The sequence below is a fragment of the Vicia villosa genome, unplaced genomic scaffold (genome assembly GCF_029867415.1).
Source record: "Vicia villosa cultivar HV-30 ecotype Madison, WI unplaced genomic scaffold, Vvil1.0 ctg.000144F_1_1_1, whole genome shotgun sequence".
NCBI lineage: Eukaryota > Viridiplantae > Streptophyta > Magnoliopsida > Fabales > Fabaceae > Vicia > Vicia villosa.
Genome location: NW_026705036.1, coordinates 145,137 through 162,969, shown reverse-complemented (window position 1 = coordinate 162,969; position 17,833 = coordinate 145,137). Strand labels below are relative to the sequence as shown.

Genomic DNA, 17,833 nt, shown 5'->3' with positions numbered 1-17,833 from the left:
ATAACCATAAAAATTATTAACTAAACTAAATATTTAATTATTTTACGAACAATAATATTTTATTATATTTATTTAATTTTAATTTTCAAAAATATAAATAATAATTTAAATAAACTTAATATTTTAGAATTAAAAAGTATAAATAAATAATAAATAATTAAAAATAAAAAATTAAATTTAATAGATAGAGACAGAGTGAGGATATGTCCATGGCGGTCCTAGTTTCCCCCATTCAACTCCCATAGTTAAAAATTGAATTTCTTCTACGACTTATTTTTCTCGTTATTCCACAACAAAAACTTCGTGTCAATATCACAAGGACATAAATATATATATATATATATATATATATATATATATATATATATATATATATATATATATATATATATATATATATATATATATATATATATATATATTCAATTTTAAGAAATTAAATAGTTAAATAAAACATATAAGATATAAAATCAAAATAATATATATAATTTATCAAGATATTTATGTCAAAAAAGAAAAAAAAATATCAATTTTGGAAAATAGACTTTTTATTTATGAAAAGTAAAATAAATAGAATACAAATAATATGTAATTTTTTGGGATATTTGTCAAATATAAAAAAAATCAATTTATCAAATATTTTCAATATATATATATATATATATATATATATATATATATATATATATATATATATATATATATATATATATATATATATATAATTTTAATGATTATAATTTTTTAAAATATTTATAAAAAAAATAAATATTTTAAATATTTAATGATCATTAATTAATCACAATCATTAAATATTTAAAAATATTTTAATTTTTTCGTAATCATCTCTAAATCATAATCATTATAATTATAATTATGATGTGTTGTGAACATAATATACATAGATGGAGTGGAGTGTAAGAAATAGAGTGGATCGTTACTCAAATAATTATACACAAAAAAACTATAGTAATGGAAAAGAAATGGAGTGTAAGAAATGAAACGGATCCACTCAAATAATTATAACACATAATAATTAAAGTATGTGAATGCTAATTTGTGCCTTTATAGCATACTAATCCATAATCATTTATAAGCAAAAAATAGTATTTCATATTTATTAGTAAGAAAATTTAAATTTTTGCAATTTTTTGAAGTACTTTATATTTAATTTTGCTTTGAAAAAATGCACTTTTTAGAAAAAGATGCTTAGCTGATTTTTTTGTTATAATTTATAACGTAGGTGTATACCAACTAAATTCTAATGATTAACCTTATAAAATAAATATAAAATTGATCTATGATATAAAAAAACCTTCTTTTGGGTCAATTTTAGACCTATACTTTATAGATGAATTGGTTATAAGTTTTTTTTTTTTAAATAAAAAAAAGCTAAAACATAATTAGGTGAACCTAAAACATAATTATTTGCCGTATTTCTTATTATATGCTTCATTACAACAGCAACAACAAAAAAATCTCACCCTAAATATTCACAGATTTCCCATAAACAAGTTAACCTTCTCCAGAAACAAACAATATCTCACAAATAACAAACATATATTTTTTCGGGAAAACGGCAACAAATAAATGTTAATTTGTTTTTATGATTTTTTTGTATGCTTCTTTGCGATCCAACAAAACCTTTTTTTGAGGTGGGAATCTGATACCCATGCGGTGTTTGATTAAATGCGCAAAAGGGGTTTGACAAATTTGCTTTTTTCTGTTATTGGTGTTCAATCATTGATTTGAATCAAATTGAATTGAGTTTGGAGTTTGAATTGGCGCTTTGAATTGAGGTTTGTGGTATGTGATTTGAAGTGGTTGGAGGGACAGAGTAAGGGGATGGCTCGAGATGGCAGCGTTGTCCCTGCGGACCCACAGGCTATGGTGGTTATGAAGAAGAAGACACAGACTGCTAGAAGTTGGATTCTGTTTGATGCTACGGGCCAAGGGTCCATACTTGACGTGGACAAGTATGCTATCATGCATAGGGTTCAGATTAATGCACGTGATCTTAGAATCCTTGATCCCTTTCTCTCTTACCCTTCTACCATTCTCGGTCGTGAGAAGGCTATTGTTCTTAATTTGGAGGTTCATATCATTCTTGTTTTTCTTTCCCGTTGTATTCTGTGTTTTCTGGTTTTTAATTTGTTTTTATGATTCTGTATTTCAGCATATCAAGGCTATAATCACTGCTGAAGAGGTTAGTCACCTTTTCTTTCAATCTATTAATTTGTTGTTTGCATTTCTTGACATCTAATGACAATTTATCGTATAGCCACATAAAAGTAACAAAAAATATTTTATTGTATTGCTGTGCATGTCCCCTTTTCACTGTTTGTCTTTTAAGGCAGAGGCTAACAAGTGCCGGATGAGGGCATGTTAAAGAACCAAGTAGTGTAGTATTGTCTTGGAATTTGTATATTCAATTCCTTAAAAGTTTGTTCTTTTCAATTTAAAACTTCCATTTTTTAAATTTCATAGCACATTAGCAAGACCCACTTTTGAAGATTTGAAACACCATGCATCCAATCATATATATCTTAGGAGAGAAAAAACTTTGAAACAGTATGAATTTAATAAAGAACAAGCTTCTAGTTTTTAGTTTTTGGTTACTAGTAATTGAAAAGCTTACCTTTTTCAAAAAAAGTTGAGAAGCTTAGACTGATTGAGCAATGAGGTATGAGGACCAGAGGAATTGTAGAAGTGGCATGCTCTCAGTATCTTACATGATCCATGCAGTTAGCGACACTTGTAATTGGAACAAATAATAAAATCATGGTATCTTATTCATGGTAACTTGGTGTAAGAGATGAGCACAAAGACAATAACCTTCTCGTTGGCTTGTTTTTCTTGTTATAGTATCAAAAAATGTACTTAATGTGGCTGCAAGAGTCTTAATTGTCCTGTACATGAATATAACTATATTGTTTATTTATTTGGCAACAACGTTCATATTTTGATAGAGCTGGGATATTTTAGAGTATGACTCAATAGGTTTTACTCTGTTCTCTAACCTGGTTTGTATATTTGTGACTCCCTGTATCAAACATTTAGAATGCATAGTTCATAGAGATTGAGATGGTTTATACATCCATATCGTAATTTTTGTAACTAAATTGTGGTATAGGTATTGCTGCGAGATCCAACAGATGAACATGTGGTCCCTGTTGTTGAGGAACTGCAGAGGCGATTGCCTAAACAAGGAGATGATGGTAAAGAGTATCTTGGTGGTCAAAATGATAACGAAGCTGCTGAAGAAGATGGTACGTTAGATTAAAGATGAACTATGTAAAATAATAGTTGATTGCGTCTTTTCCTCCCAGAAATTTGTTTTCCGTTTGCACCATCTAATCCCATATCTAAAGAACTTATCAGAATTGATTCTTCCTTCATCTGAATGATATAAATTCTGTAATGTAGAGTCACCGTTTGAGTTCCGTGCCCTGGAGGTAGCCTTAGAAGCCATTTGTAGTTTCCTTGCTGCACGTACAACTGAGTTGGAGATGGCTGCTTATCCTGCATTAGATGAACTTACTTCCAAGGTACATTAATAATTCAATTCCTTATCTTGTTTCAGTTTTGATATGAGCCCTCCTCTAATTATGGATGCTTTCCCTTACATGGTTTATGTTGATTGGCTTGAAATGTTGATGTTCTAGTTCCATGTCTGACCTTGAGGAATCTGTTCGTTTTATTTTTTGAAATTCTCGACTTTATTTTGTTTAATTGCTATAAACTTTTGAATTACATTAATCTGCAGATTAGTAGTCGTAATTTGGACAGAGTTCGTAAACTGAAGAGTGCAATGACAAGGCTGACTGCTCGGGTTCAAAAGGTACGTCATGTTTTCTAGTGCTAGTGAAAAATTTTTGACGGGAAAATCCTGATTTCTTTTTATGAATATACTCTGCACTTTCTGCTTCAAAATGATTATTGATCTTTTGGCTATGAAATTTAACATATATGAAGCAGGGCTGTCGATATTTTATCTTAATAGTCAATATGACAAATTTTCCATGGTCGAGAATGTTGCTCTCTAATAATCAGGTGGTGGGGTTTTGCTTGAATGAGAACTTAAGTTGTTGATTTGTTTCTCTGCATAGCTTCACAGGATCAATATCAATATACTTTTTCAGAAGGCAGTTCTTCATATACTATATAAGTTTGCTTGGCTGAGTTTTGCAGCTCATTCTTGCATTGAACATGTCATCTCCTTTCTTCTACACAAAATACAACATTTTTGCAGATCATATCACTCACCAGTTCTTGTTATTGGCTGCAGGTTAGAGACGAGCTTGAACAATTGCTGGATGATGACGACGATATGGCTGACCTATACCTGTCGAGAAAGGCAGGTTCAGCATCACCAGTTAGTGGATCAGGTCACGCAAATTGGTTTGCTTCCTCCCCAGCTGTAGGATCAAAGATATCCAGAGCAAGTCGCGCAAGTATTGCAACAATGCGTTTAGATGAAAATGACGTGGAAGAGCTTGAAATGCTACTTGAGGTTATAACATTATTTTCTTCAAAAAATACTTAGAGAGGATCTTCCTTATTTTTAACAAAAAACCTGATTTATCGTGTTCATTTTTCAGGCTTATTTCATGCAAATTGATGGTACATTAAACAAACTGACCACAGTAAGTGTCGTCTCCTGTGCCAATCTTAAATAAATGTATTACAGAAGATAAATGCCAGTTATAAAGTATTTTGAAAGACTGTTTTGTTGTAAATATGAAGAAAAATTATGTTTACATTTTCACCGTGTAATTTAGAGCCTATGACCCATTGATCTGTTTACTAAACTTATTACTAGGCTTGGCCTCTTGATACTTTGTTTTAGATTTGTAAACATGATGAAGTTTAACCAAATTGATACTCTTAACGTTTACAAGATTACTATATTAACATTTTGAAATTATTGGTGAGCAAAGGATATATACGGATATTGCTCTCTTCCTACTTCCACTCCTGCTGTTCAAAGTCGAGCTTTCTAGTTTATGTGCAAAATTTGTTTTGAAAAGTTTCTGTGTGCAGTGATTTTTAAAATTCTGCTTCATTAGTTATTAGAGTTCTGAGAGGATACACACTAGCCTTGTTAAAAGCTAGATCCAGTGTTCTTAACCTGTGTTCCCTTGAACTCGGAATTTTCATTTTTGTTTCTTTACCTCATATCAACTGGATATCATATTTACTTAAATTACTTTCCTTTTTCTTTTCAATGTAAAGCTGCGAGAGTATATTGATGATACCGAAGATTACATTAATATTCAAGTAAGCAACTAGCAGTTTATTTATTAGTAATAACAATAAGTATTTGGTGAATGATATGTAATATGAATATATTTTTTTCCCCTTCCATTTTGCAGCTTGACAACCATCGTAATCAGCTTATTCAGGTACATTTTATGTTTCTGCACCATGCATGTCTTCTATCGTGTTTTGTATAATGTATTTGCTAAACCTTTCAACACTCATGCAGTTGGAGCTCTTTCTCAGCTCTGGAACCGTTTGTCTATCTTTCTACTCTCTGGTGACCGCTATTTTTGGCATGAACATCCCATATAGTTGGAATGACGACCATTCTTACATGTTCAAATGGGTAAGAAAAATGTTGTTGTTTATGCGCACGCATGTGGCTGCAAAATTTCTAACTAGGCAGAGTAACATATAATCATGTTTACTTGCAGGTAGTTATTCTCGGAGGAGCAGCTTCTGCTATTATGTTTCTCATGATTACTCTCTTTGCTCTCAAAAAGGGGTTGGTCGGAACATGAAGAATGAAGATCAATACGCTTGAAAAGGGGTGTAGAGAATGAATACTAGGACTACTACATATGGTCTTATTGGTAATGACTCATATTACATACCTTATAGATATTGATGATGGTTCAAGATTTTGTCAATTTTTTTCACGATTCCATTAAAGTTATTATGGAAACTTAGCTCTAAGAGTCCCAAAGTTATATGGAGCTGGTGTTGGCCTAGCAGGTCCGCGCTTTGCAATTACCTCAACTACTGTCATTTGGATTCAAGTCTAATAAAAAAAAACTGCAAATTTAGAGCTAATTTTTAATTTTGAACATTTTTAGGCCTTGAAATGTGATTATATTAAGTTGAATATGCTGTTAATCTTTATATGATCTCTTTTTGCTAATGTAATAGTACTATTTTTCTTCTGTAAACTTCTTGTAAACATGGATCACATAAGCATTATAAATAAATTTGGTTACCATTCAGATCCAGCCATTGAATGAGGTTTTGTTCACAATTTCTTTGTATTAAATTTGGATAATAGTTGTAGGGGTGGCAATAAAATCCATTAGAGTAAAATCCATCCAATCCATCCACTAAATTATTCATCCAATCCATCCATTATAAAAAAGAATAGTTAATGGATTGAATCAAATCCATCCATTTAAAGTTATGGATGGATCCAATCCATCCAACAAAGTTTAAAAATCCATTGGATTATCTAATGTTTTATTTTAAAACTAATTAATAGTTTTTATTGTTAAATAATAAATATGTGTTTTTGTCAAAAAGAAAAATCAATTAATTTTTTTAAAAATTTATAAATCTCTCTCTCATATATATATATATATATATATATATATATATATATATATATATATATATATATATATATATATATATATATATATATATATTATATATATATATATGGGAGTGTATCAAGTGAGAGAAGTGTTTATAGTGAGATATGAGAGGATACAATAATAACCAACCGATTTAAATCAACGGCTTTAATTAAAACCCATATCAAGTACCATAATTTATGCATACCTTCTCTCAGATGCTTTCCCTTCATCTTCCGCCTACTTTTTTTTTTCGTTCTCGTTTTCCTCATTTATGCATAGTAATGCAATTGAATCTCAATTTGATTATGTCATGGGTGGTAGTTATGAATATAGATTGAATCTCTATCTCTTTGGAAACAGATTCAATTTTTTAAAACTGTTCCTCCTTTCCATTATCAGCCACGTGCAACGTAGAGTGAAGTGAGAAAGGAGGTCATATTGGTTTCGTGCATCTCAATGGTTTTCTATTTCTAAAAGTGATTTATATTGGATTGAAATTGAAATTACATTTATCAAATGCAAGAATCTCGGAAATGAAATTTGAGAAATTAAAAGTAATTTTCTTATACTCTTAAAATTAGGGTTTTTTATTATGTTACTTTTGATTGAAATAGTAAAATTGATAAAAGAAATTTGGTGAAATTGAAATGGTCATTGTACAGTTTTGTTATAAATTTGATAAGAAAAAAATATGTTATATAGTATGTTCTTCTTGCACAGGTTTTAGATAGAGAAGTTTATAAAAAAAAACCATAGTTACCGCACCATTAGCATCCAATTAGTTTTTCTCCCTATCGTTTGGTTTTATGCCGGAGTTGAATTTGTCTTCACCAGAGGTTCTCGAAACTTTTATGGAGGAAAATAATGTTAGATGCAAAACAAAAAAGGTAGGTGGAAGAAGAAGGGAAAGCATGTGAGAGAATGTTAATATGGAAGAAATCTCTTTTTATTTGCAAACGAAATAAAAATATAATTAATAAAAAGCAACATTTTCAAGATATTTTAATTTAGTCAATACAGTACAATTTATAGTTTAAGTATTAAATGTGCCAGACCCTGATTCAATTTAAACTGTGAGCAGTGGCCAGTGGGGCAGAAAAAAAGATTTTATCAATCCATGTTTTAGTGATTAAAGAAGGTGCATTGTAAAATTATTAAAAGTGTATTGAAAGATTAATTAAAAAAAATATGCAGTTAAAAAAAAACTATTCTAAAGAAATTTAAAAAAGAAAAGATTTTCTAAAATTTATAAAATAATTAAAATATTTTAATTAGCTTAGTGGATGGATGGATATCCATCCATTAAAAAGATGTTAATGGATGGATTGGATTGGATTTTATCTTTAATGGATGGATTGGATTGGATTTTTTAAAGGTTATGTTAGTGGATTGTTAATGGATTAATGGATTGTTTTGATCCATCCATTAACAATCCAATCCATATCCATCCAATCCATCCATTTTGCCACCCCTAAATAGTTGTATTATTTGACATCAAAATACAGCATAATGTAACACCATGTATGTTAATCTCTATTTCTATCTTTTGTTTGTATTTTATATACAATTGTATTCGAAAATTACGTTTAAAAATAAAATGACATCAAAATTTTAATGTCAAAATAATATTTCTATTTAGAGTGTTTTACTGTCAAAATCTTTTTACCTCAGTGTCTACAACCGGTTTCTTTGGGTATTGTATTTTTTTTCTATAGCTGCATTTGAAGGATTTTGTTCTATTGTTGGTGATCTATGTTGCTGAGATCTAGTTCATTTCTTCTGGTGTGGTTGTTGATGGTGGAGATTCTTACATCATTTTATTGCTTTTATTGCCTTATTGTTTGTTTTTTAATGGTCACAATATGTTGATAGATCGACAACGCATCAACGGTATGGTCTGTTATAACCTACTCTTACAATATCTCATGATGAGTTGGCTTAGGTGCATCTCCCTCCTCTGCATCCAATGTCATATAGGGATGTGACATTTTATAGATTCATTGAATGTAATCGTATACTGCACTCCATAATTGAGGAGTTGGCACATGGTGTACATTGCACTCCATAATTGAGTTGGCACACGGTGTACATCCGCAGGGATTAAATGATCATAGAACACCTCAAATATAGCATCAACATCTTTGCAGGTGATAGTGGGAGGAACATACACAATATGGGCTCTAAAAATACCCTGTATATACTTGAATTGTTGTATGACTTGCTCAGGTAAATATGGATACATAAGGCTATCACATCCAAGGGTTGTGTGATGATGATTGACACATGGCATGAAGCAGATATCATTTGCCGCGATACAATCAAGATAAACTCAAAATGGCTTGATTGTCTAATTCTCTCTAAGCGAGATGATGGAACAAGCACGTGGCAAATTTTAATAGTAGTCTTCCGCACATCCCAGCCGGAGAGACGTGAAAAGTACTGGTGGATCCATGCCTGAAAATGGTTAAGATAAAAATATTAGTAACATAGTAGCACTAGTATTATGAAATATTAGTAACAATAAAGGTGAAAAAAATATTAATGTAAATAGACAGTTGTTTCTCGTCAATTGTCTAGTCTTTCATATACAAGTTTCACCTAACTTGAAATAGAGGTAAACCAAACAAGATGTCCTAGTTGTACTCATGAATTCTCTCCGAGTCATGAAGTAACTGAGAAAGGTGACATCGACATATATTGCACTTTCTTCGACAAATATTGACGTGCCAAGTAAAAATATGAGGTATGCCCTTAATGCAAATCTTCTATGATACATAACTCGTGCATCATCACCATTAGCATCCACTTCCGCAACTAGTAGGTCTCTATACAACGTCTCCAAGAATGAAAATTTGACATCTCATCCTCTGGTGTCATCTATCTCCTTTTGAGAATCACCTGAGTCAACTTTCAAATAGGTCATCATAATCTCTAGTGCCTCGGGCCTGTTGCATGTGGAGTAGTTTAATAATCTTTCCATGATCGGAAGATGTAGGGGGGATGACACATCATCAAGTGTGATGGAATCTCACTGATCGGAAGATGGAATGATGATGTCTTTGAGCATCATCTCTCCACGAAAGTAGATTACAGGACATAATTAATATAATCATACCTAGTCTTGCATAAATATTGCAGCCCAGATGCATGCATGATATCCTGAAACCATGGTTCATTAGGTTGTGACAGTTTTGCAATATTTCTACCATGGTTGATACATTTCAACGTATCACGGTAGTGTAAAAAAATCATCACCTTTAGAAAGTTCAAATCTTATAACATAAATGTTTAAAAGAATAATTAAATATTTATGTTACAGGTCCATCCGGCACGTGCCTAGCAGCATGGTCTAGATACAGAGGAAGAAGTCACAGGTCTGGGGAGCCTCCTAAAAAAAATCAGGAACGACAACAGGAGGTTCAACAACATGGACTTCTAGGGCATTAGGGGCAGCAAAAAGGGACTCATTTCTCCGGGAGGACGATGCCAGACACATGAACTTTAGAAGACGATGCTTCGTCATTAAATGAAGTGGCACCAACAACTAGACGAGAGGGTCTAGATTTTTCCCTTCGAAGCGAGATAGGGCGGCCAGGTGACTTGTAAGATGTTACACTTTCTTAACTTTCGTGGGGCTTCTCATGGTTATGACTTCCTGACATTTATCTAGAATGTCCTTAATGCCTCTTCTTGTCAGCATGAACCCTAGGAATTTCTCATCCTGAACCCCGAAAGAACACTTGGCGGGATTTAGGCGCATATCCAAGATGGTTAAAATCGCGATTTAAAACCTAAACTCTATATATTTCACTTTTTAGGTCAGCATTTCGTGTTAAATCGTAGGTGAAAACCTTTTTATGTAAAATCGTATTCTGGAACGGGTTTAAATGATTTAAATCGTTCTGAAATAGGTGAAATCGTGTAAAATCGTATAAAATCGTTGGATTTTACTCTTTGAACCGATTTTACCTTTTTTTGTCAAAATATAAAAGCGCATTTTATATTTTTCCCCATGAAAACTTCTCTCACGCTTTTGAATTTTATTCACATTCATATCTTGGTTATAATATTGAATAACCTTTATCATCTAGAGATAAATTTAATCAAGTTGAATATGAATACAATATTAAAGACGATGTTTTTAAATGGTTGAACTTTTGATTAAGTTGAAGATGAAGATTAAAACACTTATTTTTTTTGAACTTGAGAAACTTATAAAACTCTTGTTTTTGGAATAACTATTTAAAATTTTCATTTTATGATTTGGAGGGTAATTTCTATAGTTTGATACAAGTTTATGAATATTATACTTTATTATGGTGATATAGTATATTTTTGTTTTATAATTAAGTTAAAATTTTATATTATTAATGCATTTACCATATTATATTAGTGTGTGTGTTTATATATATATATATATATATATATATATATATATATATATATATATATATATATATATATATATATATATGTCATGTATATAAATTTAATTTAATTTTAATGTGAGGTAAACTCTATAATTTCATGCTTCAATTTTACATTTCGATTTTACCTAGACAAAAGAAGTCAAGGTAAAAACTCGATTCTGACAAGCTTGCGCTTATCGTATTTCCTGACTGACTGTAGAACATCCTCCGAGTCTTCTGCATGGCTACGCCCTTCAATAGTTTTTACTATCATGTCGTCAACGTAGACCTCCAGGTTTCACCCTATTTGATGGGCCAAAACACCGTCCATGAGATGTTGGTAGGTGGCGCCAACGTTCTTAAGGTCGAATGGCATGGCATTATAGTAATAGTTGCCATGATTCTTCATCAATGGCAACCCTCTTTTCCTCGCTAGAATTTCGCTTCCTCTATGCCATTGGTTTGGTAAAAAGATGGATGGTAAGGCGATGGCTCACCACTTTGTTGTCTATCCCAGACATATCATAGGGAGCCAAATCAAACAAATCAACTTTCTTAATAAGTTAGCTGAATAGCTCACGCTCTTCCTCCTCAAAAAGTGAAGTGACTATCTTTGTAACCTGATGGAAAAAAAAGATAATTTGGACTTCCTTCAAGTCCTCCGTGGACGTGAGCCTTTCAGCTTCTGCGCCAAATCAGGGATCCCAACACTCGAGGTTAGTATTTGGAACTTCAAAAAGGGGGAACCAATAAGGGTAAACTCTTCCCTCAGTGCAACTGAGCTACTTTCATAAAACTCTCAAGCGATGTGTTGGTATCCTCAACTTGTAGCGACTCGCCCTTCAAGTAGTGGACAATTCAGGACTAGGTATATGATGGAAATGACTACCCCTAGTTTGTTGATAGTGGGTCACCTAAGGATATGGCGACAGGGTGTCGTAACACGCCGATATTTTGATTTAATTATTTAAATTATTATTTGACGTTTTGATGTGATTAGAGGAGTCACGGTGATTTATTGATGATATTTATGTTGATGTGTGGGGGTAGTTGAATTAAGATGCTAGTTAGAATGATAATTTAAAAATAGTCTAATTAGCATTGTTATTATTTAAATAAAATAAATAAGAAACATTGAGGAAGAGTTAGTAAGGGCATATTAGGTATATCACTAATAGGGGTCATAAGGCTAACTAGGTAAAAATAGAAAAGGGAGAGGATTTCATTAGCCGTAGAATTTTGGAGAAAAACGAGAAAAGAAGAGAGAGTTAGGGCAAGAGAGGAGAAGAAGAACGAACGTAGAATTTGGGAAGAGAATCAATCAAAATAATAATCTAAGGTAAATGAGGTTATCCTAATTATTATGTTTTCCTTAAGGGATTGGTAACTCTATGTTGGTTTGGGTTGGGATTTTATGATTAATTTGATGATGTTGATGAACTACCATGATGAATTGCTTCGTTTCCCTTATTTATGTGATGTATGATGTTGTTGTTTGTTGTATTGGTGTATGATAACATGTTTTAAATTCAAATCCACCATTGTTGAGGATTTGAAGGTTTAGGGTTGATAATGAATCTTGGGATATAAATGAATAATTGTATTTTTGGGTTGGTAATGATTAATACATGTTAGAACTAGGATTATATACCTTAAATCGTAGAGAATTATCGATTAAAACAGGTTTTTAGCCAAAAGTTTGGGTTTGGTCTGATGCAGGTCGTGCAGAAATTTTATGCAGAATCGTAGTGCCCGCTTAACGCGCTTTGGGAAATAAAATGGGTCTGATTACAGTAGAGAGCCCGCTTTGCACGGTATAGGCGTGCTTAGTGCGGGTCCCTGAAATTGAAAAGTAACATTTTTGAAAAATGATTTCAGAATATGGAAGCTTATATTTTATAGGACGATAGTCCAGTGATGTTGTAGGACCTTGGTCCAGTGAAGACCCTTAATCCTATTTGAGGATTGAGTGCAACTTGTTGATGTGCTCCGATTCCAAGCGAGAATCAATCCTATGGTGGAGATCCTTGGAGAACGATGACTGAGTCATCAGTGGTGAATTGGTACCACATGCATGAGTCCATTGTTGTTGCATTGCATTGTTGTGATATGTTATGAAATGATGATGTTTGATTATTTGTGATGTGAATAGCTTACGTGATAATTATGATTGAATTATGAGATGATGTTGTGAATAGATGATGATGTGCAGGTGTGAGTAAATAAATGAAGCATGAGGATATGTTGTATCGGTATATGTGTGACTGTTGGTTAATTGTAAACCACTACTATATCTATTCCTTATATCTTACATAATGATTATGAAATACTCACCCTTTCTATTTGAATGTTGCCTCCACGTGGGTAATGCGCAGGTGATCTGGAGTAGTCCGTTGGAATTTGAGGATAGTTTCATGGCGTCCTTTTACAGCTGTTTAGTTTGAAAGGAGTCTTGCTCTGATACGTAACATCGGGGATGGGGTCGTTATGTTTTGAACTATTATGTTCTCTTTGATTATTTGAGTTGAATTACACTCTGATGTTGATGGTTTGAGTTGTAACTCATGAACCATGATGTTCAGTTGGTGTTTATGAAGTTTATTTTAAAGATGTTTTAGATTATGGATTCCGCTGTGAGATAATATGCTTTGATTTATAATGATGAATGAGATATAATTTTGAAATGAATTTTTGAAAACTCGTGTTACTGAGCAGGACTATTGGTTGTGAAGTTTTTATGACGATGTGACACCCCTGTTGCTGATTTTATTTGATGTTAATTTGTATTATATTGCAAATATTCCTTGTGGATTAGAAGGGTGTTACAGTGTCCATGATAAGGTAGCTGACATTAATCGCCTTAGCATTTGTGCCCTCACCGCATGTCGTCTCTAGGGTCACATTGCCTCTTACTTGCACTTGTTCATCTAACCACTACTACAAATAACACTTTTCGTGATGAAGCTTTCACGTCATCCAGAAAAAAACTGAGGTTTTATTTCTAGACGCTATATATATATATATATATATATATATATATATATATATATATATATATATATATATATATATATATATATATATATATATATATATATATATATATAACAAGTTGCCTCGGTTTTTATAAAAATCGAGGTGATTAACCATTCAGGACAAGCTTCGAATCCCAGCTAATGCACTTTATGTTTTTATTTATTAACAACTGTAAAATAAATGATTTAACACTTCAGTTTCTTTGATAAACCGATGGATAAAATATTCATATTTTACTATAAAACACTCGCTGAACTTGTTATATATATATAGCGTCTAGAAATAAAAATCGAGGTGATATACCATTCAGGACAAGCTTCGAATCCCAGCTAATGCACTTTATATTTTTATTTGTTAACAACTGTAAAATAAATGATTTAATACTTCAGTTTCTTTGATAAACCGATGGATAAAATAATCATATTTTACTATAAAACACTCGCTGAACATATTTGACCCTAATACTATCTTATTTGCGGCCGCCCCATCGTCGACTGCATCATTTTTTTAGGATGGATTGCAAAACTGAAAAAAATGTTCTTCTACCTTGAACAAAATATTTTTCCAGCTTTTGCAATCCATCTCAAACAATGGTGTTGATGTTGTTTTTGAAGGTTTTGAAAAACTATGATTTATTCCTAAAAGTCTTTACTGATGGATTGCAAGTGTTGAAAAATATTTTCCAATTTTTGGAACAAACACATGATTAGAAGTTGAATGCATTCCAAGCATGAAAATTGTATACGCTAGTGAAAACAGTGATAATAATAGGATCAACAATCATTATTGGTGAAGGCATGTCTGGCATTCAAGACAGATCTCTACCATCTTATATGAGACTTGGACATGCTGCAATATTTTTGATATTCTGGGTAAACAATCTTGGTATTTTGCGAGATTTGTTGTATACAATGTATTTTTGATATTCTGGGTAAACAATGTAACCATTTAAAATAAACTTTAACCCCTCGGTTTTGTTTTAAACGGAAGGGTTAGAGTAGAGTAGTAATTTTTTTTAAACAAAAATGGTTACATTGTTTAACCAGAATATTAAAAATACATTGTATGCAACAAATATTGTATGAGACTTGCTCATGTTGTAATTTTAATATTATGGGTAAATAATCTGATATTCTGCGAAGATTTGTTTCATTCAATGTATTTTTAATATTCTGAGTAAACAATGTAACCATTTTTGAAAAAAATTATTTTACTCTATCCCTTGGTTGTTTTACAAAACCGAGATGATGGTTAAGTGTTTTTCCCACTATTTTCAATCAAATGCCTTAAACAAAATTTTGCCGTCCATTTAAATATTATCAATGCTCAAGAATCCATCATTAGTGATCCGCGTGAAACCTAAGGGAGATCCATTATATAAGTTATTTTAGGAAATTGGTAATTTAAATGAAACATATGAAACCTAAGGAAATTTGGAAAAGTTCTCTTCGATAGATTGCAAGAGCAGAAAATCATATGAGTTCAACGTTTGCTCTATTAAATCTTTATTTGTACCAAAAATATTTTTGATTATAGATTTTAATTATCTTACCTTTTTTCACCAAAAACAAATCCATGCAAGATCCATACATGAAAGAGTTTTTCGGTATTTGATCTTGACCGGAATATCAAAGAATTGAAGATCCAACATATCTTCATGGACAATTAATGTAATATTCTTTGTAAACACTATAACGAGTTTTATTAAAAAAAAGTTAATATTATGGTAAACACTGTGACGAGATTTATTAAAAAAAAACTAATGACCCCTCGGTTTTTATGATAAACCGAGATAAAAAAGGCACTAGTTTTTGTAAATAATTAAAGTGCAGAAACTGGGGTTCGAATCCATGCCATAATAAACCATTACCTCAGTGTTTCAAAAACCGAGGTGTTAAGTCATTACTTTTCATGACTCACTTCGTTACCTCGATTCTATTGCCGAGGTAAACTGCATTTTGCGTCCGACGTTAGAAGCGTTTTTTGTAGTAGTGGACAATCCTGTTAATGAGCCACTGAACACTTTGACGCCGTTAGGATTGAGTTGCATTTCTTGGAAGGTGTCCCAGAATCGAACTTGACAGAGTTACTCGAGTCTATCAAGACTTACTTGATATCCCAGTTACCATGTTGCACAGTGATGACCAATGAATCATTATCGTGAAGATTGACTATGATGGCGTCCTCCTCATAAAAGGTGATGTTAACCCCTATTATCCGTCGTACGCCCCTGGAGAAATCAGGAGATATTACATTTGCTACAAGCACATGTCTTGTGTATTTTCTCTGGGAGAAGTTAAAGCTACCTCCACCAGCGAAACCTCCGACTATGGTATTTGTGTTTGAACGTAGAGTTTGTCGGTCATCTCTTAATGGAAGATGGAAAGAGTTAGAGTGAAAGAGGTGCGACCCATATTAGTTTTATTGGGCTCCACGGTGAACATCACTGTACTGGTCAAAAGTACATGTGTGCATGTTACCCCAACAAGGACAAAGATATTTAGAGGCTTTTGTATGTGTATTATGTTGTATGGCGGTTAGGGCTTGCCCACAGCGACGAGAAGCCCTACATGATGGTGTTTTGGTGGTTTAAAGGACTTCCTCATGTGAGGTGAGAGACTGTGTATGTGTTGCAAGCTTACGTATAAGTGTACGAGCTATGATTTGCCTCAGTTAAGATATCTCTTTCTCCCAATGAGGGGAGGTATTTATAGATGCACTGGGTCTAAAGTTTCCTTAAAAAAGGTCATTTCCCACCTAGACAGTGGTGGACCTTTGAATCCTTATTTCCAAAGAAACGTGAGTCAATTGCCAATCCCGATTTCTCTCTAATCAAGAAATGTCTTATTTCATGTTTCCCATAAACGAGTGATAGAGAAGTATTGGGAGGCGATGAGGTACCTCCTTGAGGACGGCATGTGGTCGTCGCCTTTATTAGGAGGCAACTTATGTCATCGCCCTAGCTATGCCATTTACAACAATAACACTACTGAAGAAACAATGCGGTTTAGCGGCGAATCCAACGCCCAAATTAAGCGGCAATTCTGGAACAAGAACGAAGGTTACCATTGCCGACCAACGTAAAAGTAATTTTGGATTGAGCTTTTGGTGTTGTGCCGATCTTGTTGAGCTTTTATCCGTTCGAAACACAATATTTATATAAAAAAAGTTGCATATTTTTTTAAAAATAAATTATCCATAATTCATAAAAGGACAATCTATATAAACGAACAAAATCTTTATATCATCATATATTATTAAATGGGTAAGGGTCAATTTATCGTGACTTGTTTTTGGTTTTGACGTAACAAATTTAACGTGCATTGTTAGCGGCTACTTATAAAAGGCATATGAAGCATGAGTAGGAGGACATGCAAGACAACAACGTGTATCATAATTAATTGTTAAAAGGATTTACTTTATGGAATTTTTTATTTTTGCCTAAAAGTCTAACTTCAACACTTGTATTTATATGTAATATATATATATATATATATATATATATATATATATATATATATATATATATATATATATATATATATATATATATATATATATATATATATATATATATATATATATATATATATATATATGAGGAGGGATCAAATTACACCCGAAGAGTTACACCACGAGTTACACTCGTTCAATAACTACATCTCGAATTAATATTTTTTAAATTCAACCGTTGGATTGAAACATAATATCATATAGATCATACCTATAAAGTTTGAGCTTAATCTATAATGATTTACTATATCATCAAGATATCCAAAG

At 32.1% G+C, this 17,833-nt stretch overlaps 1 protein-coding gene across 1 annotated transcript; it reads left to right on the top strand.

Annotated features, from left to right (window-relative positions):
- The first annotated feature begins 1,455 nt into the window (after window positions 1–1,455).
- LOC131624616 (magnesium transporter MRS2-2-like) lies at window positions 1,456–6,251 on the top strand. The gene is made up of 11 exons (XM_058895558.1): window positions 1,456–2,094; window positions 2,177–2,206; window positions 3,134–3,269; window positions 3,427–3,548; window positions 3,767–3,841; window positions 4,289–4,513; window positions 4,602–4,646; window positions 5,236–5,280; window positions 5,376–5,405; window positions 5,489–5,608; window positions 5,697–6,251. Exons 1-11 carry the CDS (start codon window positions 1,846–1,848, stop codon window positions 5,781–5,783), a joined length of 1,164 nt encoding a protein of 387 aa, XP_058751541.1. The 5' UTR covers window positions 1,456–1,845; the 3' UTR covers window positions 5,784–6,251.
- The last annotated feature ends 11,582 nt before the right edge of the window (window positions 6,252–17,833 follow it).